Genomic DNA, 16,337 nt, shown 5'->3' on the forward strand with positions numbered 1-16,337 from the left:
GAGGATTGTGCTTAAATTGCTATTTATTATTTATTGGATAAATCTGCTTCAGAATTCCCACTTGATTTAGCAAGAAAAAATTCAAACATAAACCACCGCTTTTTCTTTTTGTTATGTGCTCTGATCATGTCGAAGCTTGTTTGCCTGTATATCATTCTCTTGCTCTTCCAGTGATCCAGTGTAAGTGTGATGAGATGAATCCAGTGTAAGTGTGTGTTCCAGCTCTCAGAAGTTTCCACTGGCCCGTGTCCAGTCTGCCACGCTTTTGTTTTTCCTTTGAAAACTTCAGCTGAAACACTAAATCCCTGAAACTGTTAATGAGCTCTGACCTACATTCCACAGCTGAGACCTTCTCTCTCTCCCTCGTTCCAAACCTTTATACAGATCACATGCATTACTAGTATAGTATTATTATTATTATTATTATTATTATTAGGGAAATTTGAATTAGCTGAAAGGACCCTTTTCACATTTCCAGGGTTCCCAGAAGCGGAAGTCATCATAGTTGGGTAAACTTCTATAGTGGTGAATGGAAACGACAGCTAATAAACGGCAATAGCAAAAGAAAAAGAATCCCTGATAGAATCTCCACAACTTTCCAAAAGAGGGAAAACAATCTAGAGAAATTGATGACGTTTGTCAGAAGAGACGGAAAGATGTCAAATTTGCTGTCACTCCCTCAGCTGTTGATTTAGCTGCGTTAATTCGTGTTTTTGTAAATGTGTATAAAATGTTTTAAAAAATGAAACCTTTACTAGATTTGCAATGTTGATAAATGTGGAAACGCGTCGTCACGGTCTGTGAAAGGGTCCATTGTGTGTTTCTGTGCCACTAGTGTTCCAAGTGAATTTGCATGGAAATTCAAACAAGTTTCCTGAATATTTCCTCCTGTGCTATTGATCAGGCAAACAATGGACAAAACAAAGCTGATGTTATCAGTCATAAACATATGCACAACAGGCACAGAATGTTCACCTGGAGTTTGGTTGTATTTTTGTGATCTAATTCCTGATGGTTAAGGAACATTATTTTTTATTATTTTGCTATATTATTATTGTTTTTATTATTATTATTATTATAATCATTAACTATTATTCCCAGAATGTTCCAATAACCAAAGATTGTCTGGGACAGCCTACTGGTAAGCTAATGAAATATTTTACTCTGCAGATTTTTTTTATTGATTTGCAGAGTACATTATTTATTCATTTATTTATTATTAATAATATAGTATTAATTTTATTTTTAATTTATTATTGTTAGTAGTAATAATTATTAGTGGTAATAATTTAATTATTATTATTATTTAAATGTTATTATTGTTATTTTAACATTATTAGCATTATTATTTTGTTATTAATAATACTTTTATTTAGGCCTATTATTATTAATGACCATTAATATTACATTTATAGCTGAATATTAACATTTATGTAATTTATTATATTACAATTTTCTGCTGTTTAAACGAGTAAAGCGATAGTTAGACCCTGAAGTATTTTCTTTCTCTTTATTTTTACCGCTTTTTAGGTTTTAGTGGGAAAAATCACTGTGAAACATTATTGTCTCATTAAAATGAAACGGATAGATATACTCTAAAATCTGATTAGATGAGCTCCTAAAAAGGCAATATACAAACACCTGTTATTGCACATCTGTTGAACTTGATTTAGCAAGAAAAAATGACGACAGGGACGTCACAAACTCTATATCAAGATGCCAGGTTGCATATTAACAAATTACTGTATGCTAAAGAAAAATGATTGATATAGGGATTTTTATTTCTGAAAGTATTCCAGTTGCATTTTATCAAGTCAAGTCACCATTTATACAATACAGATTGTTTGAAGTCGCTTTATCGTAATAAACACAGGAAAATAATGATTCAATGATGCAAACAGAGTTCAATTCTACTGTAAAGCAGCTGTAAAAAGACGATAGTGTCATTGTTCAGCTCGAGTCAGTTCAGTGTTGATTCAGTTCCGTTCAATAACTGTGTAAAGATCATCAAATATGAAATTAGTTATATTCATCTATAAAGCAGCTCTGTAGAAAGAACGTGATTTTTATAAAAGCAAAACATGACTTGAGGCTCCACTTTACACTGATTTTTCATGGTAAAGAGTGTTTCCTCTTTGCTTCATGCTTAACACCGCTTACCATGGTAAAATCACTGTAACACAGTTTAGAGTTATTATTTTGTTTTGTCTTAATAAATAGCTTTATATAATGTGTTGCTCATTCTAAGTGCTCTTGCATTGATTTAACTCCAAGCCATTGACATTAGTTTCACTGGAGTGACTGAGTTTAAAACACATTAAGTAGTGAACGGGTGCTTTGAAACTTCTTAAACCTGTATACATGAAAACACGCGTGGAATGTAGAACTTAATAATTGATTGAGATTCTTACATTTACAGATAGATGTTGTTTTTCTCTGGTTTTAAAGAAACATTGAGAAAGCAATGCACTGTTGATGCTTCAACTCACAAAGTGGAGCTTTTGCCGTGAATTGCCTGTTAAGAGCCCTGCGTTTCTCTGTAGGCGTTTTTTTATATCCCACGTTTCTCAGCGTCCTTCACTGTATAATTGTTTCCTCTTTTTTATTTTCCTGAGAGCTGAACTCAGAGCATCAAATGCACATTTGAAGAACTCAACGCATCTATTGGTGCTTAAATCTAAAGAGAAGAGCTAAAAAGAAGTGAAATCGCGCTTCAGTGTGTGTTATTAATGTGTGCTGTAGGTCTGACCTCAGGGAGTGTTTCCCGGTCAGACTGACTTCTCCAGGAAGAGTTACATTTCTAGGCCATCAGTTTTATTGTCTGTTTCCGTAGATCAGCCACCAGACACAGAGGAGTAAAAAGAGGATTTTATTCAACTGCGAAACTGACCAGATGTTTGGCCACGCAAAACGCTTAAAACATTTTCTCTCTGTGTTTAAATACTTTCTTCTATCTTAGTTTAACATACAGAGACTCTATACGTGAGTCATACTGAAATTTTGAGGCATTATTTATGCAATTTCGTTTGGTGATGCTATAGCCTAGTGGCACAGAAACACACTTCAGCTTTAAGAATCATTGACTATGATGAGATTTTTACACATTAAGCTTGTTTATTTTCTGCATTGTAGAGAAACTTTCAATTGAATGTTTTTTGTGTGTGTGTGTGTGTAAATAAACCAACCCGTAATTTTCCATCACAGCTGTTTCCGTCAACAAAAACCCTGTATGTTTTGTGCATCATGATAATAATTTTCGCAAATGAACAACATTTATGAATTTTGAAGCCTAAATACAAGTAGTAAAAAGCTAAACATAGGCTATAAATGAACTACACTACAGTCTAGGGATGGGACGGTATGAAAAATTATCAAATGACCAAAATGATCGTGATTATCAATATTATCACGGTTTTGTTAAAACAAGATGAAAGTGTTCAAAAAGAACTGATGCTCACACTGAAAATATTATATTCTGATCATATTTATATTATAAATATTAATATTAATAATAAATTATAAATATAAATATATTTATATTATAAAATATTATAAATATTATATTCTGTGGCATTTCCTTCCTTATAATGACGTCGTCAATAACAACGCATTATGATAGCGCACATGTATCACAACGGACGCGCACGCGCTCTCTCGTTTCATTCAAATACAACTTGCCGTCTTCATTTTCGGTTGTATTGCAAATGAAATCAGAGTTGATTTATTGTTTACTGAGTTTGATCATATTTTTGTGATCATGTAAGATTTAAAACATTAATCTGCCTAGCTCCGCCATTCCTTCTCGAATAAATATACAACAACAACATTGCGCGCTCCGCCTTCGTCAGCTGGACAGGATTTACAGTGAGTTATTAAAATCGCGATAATCAAACACGGTTTTAATGATAATTCAATTTTAAACAATACTGTCAGTACATTTTATTGTAATTTATAGTGAAACCGGTAATCGTCCCAGCCCTACTACAGTCACATGACGTCAATGTCACCACCAATACGCTTCAACAACTCTTTCAGTCTTTATTTTAAAACATTTTCCCTTAACGTTTGAGTTATAATAATTTGCAAGTGCGCGATTATATCTTGCGGTGAACTTTGGGTGAACTGTCACTTTAACAAACAACAGGCTTCTGGTTTTGTTTTTATGCGTCATATCTGACTATAAATCTTTTAAATTGTGTCATATTTCATGTTTATAGTCAAAATGTTTAGATTGTAAATTCATCTTTAATATGTGAGTCACAGTGAGTGATCTGCAGGATGAATGCAACTGTGTTCATTCCAGTTTATTTGGCTGAAAGACAAATGTGTCTAGACTGGATGGAGAGTGTTAAGCGAGTATGTTTGCAGGTTTCATCATTGAATTCATAAGAGATTTCATGTGTTCAGGGTGTTGAAGGTCAGTCTGACTCACTTTAAGAGGCACTGATGAATGTGTCAATTATTTGGAAATGCAATGTGATTAATTAATGATGTCATGGATTGCAATACCTGTGTAATGTGTGAGGAAGCTTATTCCAATTCTTCTCATGTGACTCTCAGACATTCACGAGACAGGAAATCATAATGAGGTTATCATGTATTCATCAATGCAATTATTTCTGCAAGTTTTTGTTGGTGTATGTTAGAAAAAGGGTGTATTTGCATCAGGTATATTCATTTTTGGTTCTTTTTTACTATCATATGATGTGATTGAAAATGAACCATCCCAGAAACAAAGGAATATGGTTATGCATTTCCAAACTGAATCATGCAAGTTGACCCAGAAGTGCCTTGAAGGCTTGTTAATTATTTGACTTGTTTGTGCCAAAACATGTTTGGAGAATTAGTGTTAATGAGATGATTCATTCATTTGTCTGTTGTGAATTTGATATTTGGCGACTAGAAAAGAATCCTACGTTTATTTGTCAAAAGCTGGGCCAAGAAATAATGTAATACAAAATAAATGAGGAACATGAGAAATTCAATATTCATAGTAGGCTATACAATGCCAGTTGTTTTACTTATAGTTATAGTTATAGTTTTTACTTATAATTACTTAAGTTAGAGCAGAGGTGAGATGTGGAAGTGTTTTTTTTTTGGTTTTTTTTTTTGTCTCTCTGTGTAAGTGCCTTGGTTTTCCGGTGCTTGTAGAATATATTTTTGCCTTTTCATCCAGCAAAAATCTGAACATTAAACTCATTCTCATTCAACATAGGCCCTACTGACCCTAATCCCCATTGTCTAGTTTTATAGCAATTAAGAAATGTCAGTGCATTCAAAAGGTCTGCAAGTGCTGCAGTCTTGAGTTAATGACTGTGAAATGTGTTGACCTCGTTTTTTTTATCATCAGAGTTTTCACCTTGGTGTGCTTGTGAAATCTGCATCCGCTCACTTTGCCTAGAAACTTGTTTCTGCCTAGAAACAAGTCCAGTTTTCCAAGGAAGAAAAAGTGCTTTCTTCCTGTAAAAAACTTGCAGAATTCTAATGCCTGCATCTGCATATGATGCAGCTTTTGTACATTAATACATTGGATGCATGGTACACTTAGGTCAACATGAAATTAAAATGAGCCCAGTATATATATTTTTTTACACCTAGGCTATTTAACTTAAAAAAGTTCAGTTGCTGCCTTACATTTTTAAATATAATCAAATTGGCTGTACTGTCCTTCCAAAGTGTGTTTTTGTGTTGAAGCATATTATAAGTGTTTATATTTTAGACATGTCGGGAATTGCGTACATGCGTCACTCGCCCGTGTGTGTCTCGTCAAAAACAGAGAAACATCGCTCAGTCTGCTTTGCTGCGTGTCTGGTGTGTATGTGTGTGTGTCTGGTGTGTGAGTGGCAAGGGTTAGCGAAAGGTTGACATGGAGCGGTTAAATCTCCAACCTCCAGAGAATCACCCGTTTTAACCAAACGCCGAACAGAGGAGAGTCTATCGTAATAAAACAAGAATCAACATCGGCTCGGCTTTTCGATGATGACGAGAACTGAGGGATTTGAAATGTTGTAAAAGCGACGCGGAGATGATGGTGTTTTTATTACTCAACACGTGAGTAAGGTGTTTTATTGAACAGATAAATTGTCATATGTAGCACTTTAACAGTGTTCATTGTAAAGAATTATATTCTGAAGATTGTTTCATTATGGTTGTTGTAGCGCTGTGCTGGAATATATTGTCTATTATTGGGTAAAGCTACAGTAATGTTTTCAGCTAGTCAACTTGAAATCCTTTCCACATAAACTGGTCATATCTCTTAAGCCTAGTAGTGAATGTTTTATGAGCAGGAGAATCTCTCTCTCTTTAGCGCTTTTTACAATACAGATTGTTTTAAAGCAGCTTTACAGTGATAACAGGAAAATAATGCAACAAAGTGTTTTTCCTAGAAGAAAATAGCATCATAGCCCAGCTTAAGTAAGTTCAGTGATATTTGTTGTAAAAAGTTATTAATTTAGTTCATTCATATATTTATAGTCGCTCTGAAGAAAACTGTGATGTCATCGTCAATGAATGGCTCAGTTAAGGTCTCATATAATTGTTTCAGTGCTGGCAGATCTGTATGTGAGAGTTCATTAACATGCGGTGACAGTGGCGGACGCACAAAGCTTAATATTACGCTTTCTCAAGAAATCACGGCAAGATGAGCGAGCCTACTTCACCTTTCCTCGAGGAGACCGAGACTTGAGGCTTCTTACTTCCAGGAGTGGAAAGTGAGACACAAATCGGCACAATGCCAAATGATTTTCTAAAGAAAAGGACAAGATGCCGCATTCTGCGTTCCAGTTTCCTTTCCGGGAAGTTTGTGGAGCGCGTCACAATATATTGAAACTCAGCGTATAGCAAGCTCTTGCCTGCCATCTGAACGCTTGTTTTTGGGTTGGTGCGTAGATCGTCTCTTCTTCTTCTGCTCTTTTTCTTGTTGTGGTGGTCATAGATATCATATAATAAAGGCTAGATGTCTCGTCCACGCTGCTGGCCAATGGAGGTCGACGTCCGCACACGGTGGCCATCTTGCCACAGGGAGCTCGCTCACTCGTAACATTGTGTTTTAATGGTGCATGTACTTTTAAATAACCATAACTTGCTCAATTTTCAACCGATTTTCAAAAGTTTTGGTTTGTTAAAAACGTCAGAGATGTAGTTATGACACTGCATACATATGAATAACTATAACATACATGTTCAAGCATTCGGAATTATAGCCACGTTAATAACGTTTGTAAGAAACCAAACCGTTTGTAAATCCGTCAAGATTTCAGCGAGATAAGAGGATTTGTGTTCGTGCTGATCACTCACCTTACTTCAGATACCACAGAGCCCGCCAGAAAGCTTCCCTGTAGCAAGATGGCCGCCGGTGATGCCGTTCAAGACTCCGCCTTAAGACATCTAGCCTTATATGGATATCTATGGTGGTGGTTAGCAAACAGTGTTGCATTACCGCGTGCACCTCCTACTGGATTGGAGGGTGGATCGACTGTGACTGACTGTATTCGTCGTCTGACTGTCGGTTCGGGACGAATGCATGTATTGTTCCACCACTAGTATGTGAAAAACAAACTGAAATTTAATGTATTAATACAAAGAAAACCCTGACCTTATCCGCTGGTCTTCTATGCACAGCTGCACATTCATAACACTACTACTCTAGGAGAGTCTTACGAATGATACCCTTTGGGAAAAAAAAACTCTTTTTGTGTGAAAGAAGGGCATATGGTATAAGAACAACACCAGGGTGAGTAAATAATAACTTAATTTTCACTTTAGAGTGAACTATCCCTTTAAAGGGTGGGACTTTCTCATTCACACAAGCATTTGATTGGACAAAAATCTACAAAGTGCAACATGACTCATCAATTGTTTACTTATTTTCCAGAATAGATTTTTTTTTTAAATGCATACATCTGCTGAAAGTGAATGTTCACAGATGACATTTTAGACTTTTAAGACTACATACAAATAAACATGGACGAAATGGCACACAAGTTTAATTTTGTTCAATGCACATATTACAGTGAATTAAAACATGCGATTGGATTTAGCGAGATCTGCATGTGCATGAATTATGCCGTTTAAACCCAAGAGACAAATAAAAAACACATGTTCTTCTGGGCTGACCTATTTGTCTCCTAACGGTTCAGGAACTTTCATGATGTGAATGACAAACTTATAATATTGTTTATATCTTAAAGTGAGAACATTTCTACTCACTGTATGCGCAAATATGTTTCCAAGAAGATGAAATCCACACCAGCCTCATAAATCAACTACAATCATGGAAGAGTTGTTTTCAAGAGGAACAGAAGACGTTAATTTTTGGCAACACCACTTATTCCTCTTTCCTCTTTAGCGTTCTCTCCCTTTCTGGCTCTCCACACATCTGGAAGGTACAACGGGTGACCGCGTCTCTCCAGTGCTGCTGATCTTATGTGTTTGGGCTGTGTTAGGAAGCTTTGACACGCTGGACTTTTGCTTTAACTTTGTTTGGAGACTTTCAGGGAACTGAGGTATGAATCTATACTTTCTGAATATGCATATATGCTTGTTTTTTCTCCCGATCTATTGAGTTTTCCCAGAGCATGTGACCTGGTTCCAGCTGTTTTTGATGTCGAACAGGTGTTATCTTGGTGTCATGTGTTTTTCATAATACTGTGTGCTATATAGTATCTGACCCGTGAGTTACAGTTAGTGTTACGTAACAGTGAACTTTATGGAAAGTGTGAACAGAACGTCTGTTTTTCTTTCTGCATTAATATGAGGCTTTTTATTGTTTGAGAAAGAAGTTGAGCATTGCAATCAAAAAAGCTTAAGAATGCTTCCTTTTTGCCTTCTTTTTTAATATAATACAAGCTTTTCTTTAAGTATATTATCAGCATATTTGAGTGAATTTGAGAACGTTTTAGTATTTGGTGTCTCTTTGGCTTTAATAACAGAAAACCTGATGATCATGTTCTCCACACTCTTGGAAAAAAAGGTTCAATTGGATTCTAAATAGAATCAATAGAATTCAATTTTAAAGAACCCTTTATGCCATAAATGTTCTATATAAGGAGAAATGTCTTAAAAACTGTCATGTTTAACAGGTTATTTAGATTTTTTGCTGTTGAAGTCATACGATTTAATTTAAACCTAAATAAATGAAAACTAAATACATAAAATGGATGGGAACCTGTCGTGCTGTTTACAAGACAACGATGTACTAAACACAGAAAAGCGTTTCCTTTGCGTTTTTTGTGTACAGATGACAACGCTGTCAAAACGATCCCCGTTCACACGTCGAAAACGACAAAAAATGCTGTATTCTGCTGCCAGGCCAGTAGATGGCGATGTCACATTGTAAATAAACACTATACGCTGATTTCACGCAGCCGTTATTTTGAAATCGAAAGCGAGGCTCCGGTGGGAAGAAAACCGGAAGTGTCGCCTTTAATCACAGGAGAGTCGTGAATGCGATGGCGTATTGTTGTGTTTAATGATGTTGTGTCAATTCTAAAAATGTATATACATTTCTTTCATACTTTAGACTATATACAGTGAAATTCATTTATAAATAAAATATTTTTTTATATATAATTCAGAATGTAAAAAAAGAAGCAGGAATGAACTATATACATATCCTATATTGGATATTAACATCCAATAGTGTAAATCGCGGCAGCAGCTTCAGGTTGGTAGTCCAATGGTGCGTTCAAGTCATCTCGTATAGATCGTATTTACGAGTTGAATGCACATGAACGCCACCACAATGTCGTAAATACCAGTGGGGAGCTCGGGATTTTCTTTAAGCCCCGATCTGTACGAGTTGGGGGCGTGTCAGTGAGAAGCATGGCGGAATCAATGAATGCAACGTCTGTAGTTGAGCAAAGTGATAGTAAAATATAGCCTATCACTTACAGGTTTAGCAGTGACATTGTAAGGCTTTTTCATTTATAACAAAGTAAGCTCTCTGCACAAAATATGATATAGCCTACTTGTAATATAACAATTAACTAATTATATAATGATACAGTTAATTTACATTGGCCTCATAAGTTAATTAAAAACATAAAAAGAAAAACACACCCGATGCGCATTCTTTGTTCTTCATTTTCTATAAGCAGAGTTAACAAAACTTGCTATATTTTCGTGTTATTCATTAAAAGAAGGTACACCACCATCTTGCTCCGACGAAACTGACTTGAACGCACCTCACGTCGTCAACACGACTTCCCACCTCGTACGTACGAAATTCCCAGGAGGACTTGAACGCACCACAAGGCATTGTTGTTTATCTTTACTTCCGGGGTTCTTCCCACCGGAGCCTCACTTTCGATTTCAAAATGGCGGCTGCGTGAAATCAGCGTATAGACTGAACACGCAATCACATGGGTATGACGTCACGTTTTCACAAATTTGCGTTTTTGTGGTTTACATGGAAACAAAAACGTGCACTTTGAAACCAGTCTTCAAAAGTTTGCGTTTTCAGGCGCCCAAAACGCTTATGTCGTGTAAATGAACGGGCAAAAAATGCTTTCCGTTTTTAGTTGAAACTGTGTGGTTTAAACGATTTGATGTGATCTAAAGAGAGTCAATGGAAGCGAGGAAGTCATGTGATCAATATCAGTGCTGAATGAGAAGTATTTGTTAGTCTTTGGTTTAGATTATTGTGGTCTCGAACTTTTGGACCTCACTGTGTAGAAATTAGCCGGTGAAAAGGATATTTGGGATGCTGAGAGACTTTGCCAAGTAGGACATGTTCCTGGATCAACGTCCTTGTTGATACTGGAGTAAGATTCCTGTCAGATTATAAATTCATGGTTAAGGTTTGACCAATGTTCATTTCCCTTGATTTGAGTTAATGTTGCGGTTGGGGTTACAACTATGTTTGTTTGACTGGGATTTTGTAAACACAATATTGACCTACTTAGCAAACTGAGATTCATGATGGGTTTAGTGCAGTGTTATTGCTGACTAAAACATCAAAATCATTTTCATTCATTTATATAAAGCTGAAATAAAATATAAATATTGCACAATAAACGTAGAATTCACAAGAAAATAGTATAGTAAGAAAATACAATTTCAGTCTTTCTACTTTAAAATGTACTTGCTGCTACTTTGTAGCCTAATTAATTGGGAAATTTACAAGCAATATCTGAGTGAAAATGGTATCAAAGTAAATCCTACACCAGTTTTTTTAGTGCAAAATAAAATAAGTTGAAGAATGAAAATTACTAAGACTAAAATACATTAAAGCTAAATAGAAATATATAAAAAAAATACAAAAGCACATACAACTTAAATTTAAAATGAGTGAAAACTGAATATATAAAATAAAAGCTAAATGCAAATATTAACAAATCATTGATTTATAGTTTTTATTCATATTTTGAATTAGTTTGCATTTTTATATTTTTGTTTTAATTTTAAAGTTTTAGTGTTTGTTATTATCATTTGTCTCACAAATATGTCTATATTTTCTTTATTAATTTTTATTTCAGTTTTAGTTATTTTACAGCAAGTTAAACTAAATGAAAATGAAAAGTTTATTATATTTCAAGTAACAATTTTTTTATGTTTTCAGTTTTTGTTAACTATCCCTGTAATAAATAGAAATAATGCTAAGGTAACACAGTTTCTCAGTGCACTAGTTATTAGACTGAGATTTGTCTAGAAAGTCTTCCCTCCAGCTCCTCCAACTCTCACAGCGAAGTGAACCGTGTTTATGTTAGACACCTGTTTGAGATTGTTGGAACTCATTCCAGAATTTTTGTTTTTTCCCAGTTCATTTTCCTTCCAGTTCTTTAAACGAGACTTCAGATGTGGAATGTCAGGGTTTGTATGAACACGTTGGAGAAAACTGCTCTCAGATCAGGGCTTTGCTGGTGTTTTCACACGGTCAATGAATCCAGACCTGTTTTTATTTACTGAGGCGAAATAAATCACATTATCATTTGAAGCGCCACAATAATTGCTGTTTGCTAAAGATCAAAATACTTAATATAGAATAATAAATAGAAATAATAAATAACATAATGACTAAATACTATCAAAACTGTAGATATACAAATAAATATGGTTCCCTGAGAACTGAAATAAAGATTTAATGGGATTAACGAGGAAAAAATAACAAAAAAATCATGCTATACTCTTTTGCTACTAATTTTTCACTTACAAAAAGAGTTTAAATAGCTTAATTATGCTATACCAGCATTCAATTTATATTTGGTCTTGGATGAATTTGCTGTAAAATGTTTGGCTTTTGATCACAGACTTTGGATTCTTGGCTGACCCTGAATGCAGTTTGAGACATTGATTACATTTGAACCTTCAAGAGCTTTTTCTCAGCATGAAACATCTGAAATGCAGGAGACTTCAGCAAAAGTGCATTCATCTGTCTGTGAGAAATGACAAAAGATCTTTTTTGTGATTTTTTCCCCCTCCTTTCTTTTGAGAAAACTTTTTATTTTATTTTATATAGTTTATTTCTGTGATTCTTTTGTATGTTGAAATGTTGAAAAAACATTTGACTGCAAGCGTGTGACAAATTCAATTTGAACTTGAATAGAAACACCAGGGTTTGGTTAAAAATATTGATTTCTTAATGTTAATTGATTCTTATTTCGAAGTTAAGAATAACTCCCTTTTCCCATCGCATATCAGATTGCAAAGGCATTTATTTTCAATGAACATGAAGAAAATATGTGAAAAGTGGAATTCAAGTACCTTATAGTTATTTAATAATAAAGTGTTTTAATAATAAAGTGTTTATCTGGTAGGGTTAGGAGGGCTTTAATTGTCCCAATAAGGCGGCATTTATTTAATAAATATAATAATTTACACTCAATATGTTATTATTGCATCCTGTTTTATAATATACTAAATACTAAGATGCAAATAGTATCCAACTACTATTATTGCAAAGAAAATAGGCACTTTTTGCAACACTTGTCCTGTTTACACCCAGTATTAAGATGTGATTTGGTCGATCGGACCACTAGTGGACGACGCTAAATACAGTGTAAATGGGGTCTAAAATGTTTTGAGCTTGTCCACCTTCAACCACTTCCAGAGTTAGTCGAAAACGCATTCGACCGGATTGCTTTCGGTCTGTAATGGCCTTAATCTTATGGGAAACGCACTAGCCAAACGGGATTTAAACTTTGACTGGAAACTGGAGTTTTTTTTTATTTTTTTTATTTTTTTTTATTACATTTTCAAATTAAACAAACAAACAAACAAACAAACAAACAGGGCTCAGATTCAGCTATTGCCAGTTGTCGTATTTAGTACAGCGGTAGGAGGAAAGGTTGTTAATACAGGAACACAATTAGTTTACTGTATTTTAGCTTTTTAAAAATGAGTTAAGAATGGGTTCCAAGAACGGAAAAATGTGTCCATTTGACTAGTGCAGAGTTTTTCCATTTGTATTATGGATAGCATATATGACCCATACCTGAAAGGAAGGAGGAGTGGGAGACTTCCATTCCTTCAATATCAGTCTCTTGGCAACTATCAATCCCAGTTCCAATGGTTGCCGCATTATAGTTGGAATTGTCTTTGTTATTTGTGAGCAGCCAAAAATAGCAAGTCCAGGCTCGGGCTGAAGGGGCCTCTGATATGCTTTGGAGTACCAGTCAAATATTTTAGACCAAAAGTTTGCCAATGAAGAGCAGGCCCAAAAAGCATGGGACAGTGTACCCTCTGACATATTACATCTGTCACACACTGATGGATATATTCTATGTAATCTGACTTTGGAATAATGTAAGCGATGGACAATCTTATGGAAACTGGAGTTTGGTTTGAAGACGAAAAACGTACCAAGCTCAATGTTCTCTCACCATTCCTGATTTCTAACACACACACACACAGTGTTCGGCGTGATCTTACGGCTGTCAAAGCAGAAACTGAAGCTGATGCTCTCCGAATATTTTTCCGTCGTCTCCGGTCGTGTTCACATGTAAATTGCGTGAGCTTATTTCATCCATTAGATCGAAAGATCTGAAAAAGCCCAAACATTTCCCCGTCATAGACCCTCCCCTCGAAAGAAATCAGGACAGAAGTGGTTGAAAGTGGACAAAAGAGACAGATTAAAACACCAGGTGTAAACGGGAATGTGTCTCCCTCGTCTACTTGTGATCCGATCGACTAAACACCAGGTGTAAACAGGGGCTTTGTGTAAATAGCATATCACTAGAAAATAATGCTTTCACTTAGTAAAAATAGCCGGTACCTATTTTTTCCTTGAGAAAATTTGCCATGTTCTGCACTGACTGATACATACACTAATTATTCGAATCTAGGGATGCACCGATATGAATATTTTGGCAGATACCGATAACTGATAATTCTTTATATTTGAACGCCGATAACCGATATATTGGCCGATAAATCTAAATCCAAATTATTACATTTTTGATTACAAAAACAAAATGTCTCACCATTAAAAGCCATGTCTCAAGCACAAAATTATATATTATATCTCATTATAATTTCATGTAGCCTATATGACAGCACGTTGGACTTTTTCCTTTTTTGAAGTGATTCCAATCATATTTCAAGCAATTCAAAACCATCATGTTGAACAGTGTGAACAGTATCTGAAACGTCTCAGCTGAGGGAAATAATTCATTATTTATCGGCTTTAATATATCGGCCAAATTTTATTGTCAGGCCTATAAAGATAACATAAAAAATGTATATGTATATCGATATATCGTGCATCCCGAATCGAATCGAGTGGAATCTGAATCGAATCATGACAGATCGTGTCAATGTCCAGCCCTAATAAACACACTATAACAAGAAGGAAATCTGCCTACTAAAAGTCATCAATCCTTTTCAATCTCAGGTTTCTTTTGATGCCCCGAGGTCCAGATCTGGTTTGGTTCTGGCTGGATCTGTAAACAGCGTTCAGAGTCGGGTTCAGCGAGGGTCCAGGTGTCGTGAGGCCCGGCAGTGATGGATCAGCGGCGCGGGCTGCTGGAGCTGCTGTGTTTGGTTCTGCTGGGCTGGACTCTTCTTCGAGCTCAGGTGGAACCAGAAGGAGACCCGGACAACGCCCACGGAACAGTGGAGAATGTGGAGCAAAAGATGTCCTGTCCGGAGAACTGCAGCTGCACCGAAGAGGGGGCGGTGGACTGCAGCGGAGCGAGTCTTAATGAATTCCCTCTCGAGTTATTATCCGAACAGACCCGCCAGCTCTCGCTGCAGGTGCGTGGGTCTGTTTACTGATCGTTTCCCCAGCACACTTTCCCTGAGTAGGCCTATTGTGTTCATTTGCTGATAAAATCAGACTGAAATAATCAAATTTAAGCATCTGAAATGTTAAAGGGATAGTTCACCCAAAAATGAAAATAAGCCCATGATTTACTCACCCTGAAGCCATCCTAGGTGTATATGACATTCTTCTTTCAGACTTTTAGTTATTTGAATCGATAAAGTATTAAATATGGATATTTTTCTTACACGAACGCATCGCTTCACTTCAAAAGGCTTTTATTAACCCCCGGAGAGCCGTGTCGAGCACTTTAATCATGGATGGATGCGCTTTGATGGACCTCCAAAAACATATAGCCATTCACTCTCATTATAAAGGACATTTCTTAATATAACTCTGATTGTATTCGTCTGAAAAAAGAATGTCATATACATAGAATGACTTGAGGGTAAGTAAATCATGGGCTAATTTTTATTTTTGGGTGAACTAACCCTTTAAGTAGGCTATAGGATATAGAAGTTTTAGTCGGGGGTCTAGTGTTCTCAGGTGGACTCATTTAATCATAAATCAAAATATTTTTTTTTTCTTTTTTTTTAAGAAGTTTCTTTTGTTCACCAAGGCTGCATTTATTTGATCAAAATAACAGTAATATTGTGAAATATTATTCAAATTCAATACAACTGTTTTCTATGTGAATATAGTAAAATGTAATTTATTCCTGTGATCAAAGCTGAATTTTCAGCATCATTACTCCAGTCTTCAGTGTCACATGATCCTTCAGAAATCAATGCAGATTTGCTGCTCAAGAAACATTTCTATATTATCAGTGTTGAAAATCAGTTGTGCTGCTTCATATTTCTTTGTGGAAACGGTGATATTTTGGTGTTTTTCGGGATTCTTTGATAGAATAGAAAGTTCAAAAGAACCGCATTTATTTAACTTTTGTAACATAACAACATAAATGTCTTTACTGTATATTTTGATAAATTTCAGGCATCCTTGCTGAATAAATGTATCATTATCAATTCAATTCACATTTATTTGTATAGCGCTTTTCACAATAGATATTGTTTCAAAGCAGCTTTGCATGTTCTACATTACAATTTAGAGTGATCTGTTGTCAGAGACTGTCCAAGTT

General features: G+C 35.4%; 1 protein-coding gene across 1 annotated transcript in view; it reads left to right on the plus strand.

The window, feature by feature from the left end:
• The first annotated feature begins 8,106 nt into the window (after nt 1-8,106).
• Nucleotides 8,107-16,337, plus strand: part of podn (podocan) — a 24,713-nt gene continuing 16,482 nt past the window's right edge. The window contains 2 exon segments of the mRNA XM_082144378.1: nt 8,107-8,504; nt 14,831-15,192. Coding sequence (XP_082000504.1) covers nt 14,941-15,192 — 252 coding nt within the window. The 5' untranslated portion in view covers nt 8,107-8,504; nt 14,831-14,940.

This window comes from Leuciscus leuciscus (genome assembly GCF_965113295.1).
Source record: "Leuciscus leuciscus genome assembly, chromosome: 18".
NCBI classification, from domain to species: Eukaryota; Metazoa; Chordata; class Actinopteri; order Cypriniformes; family Leuciscidae; genus Leuciscus; species Leuciscus leuciscus.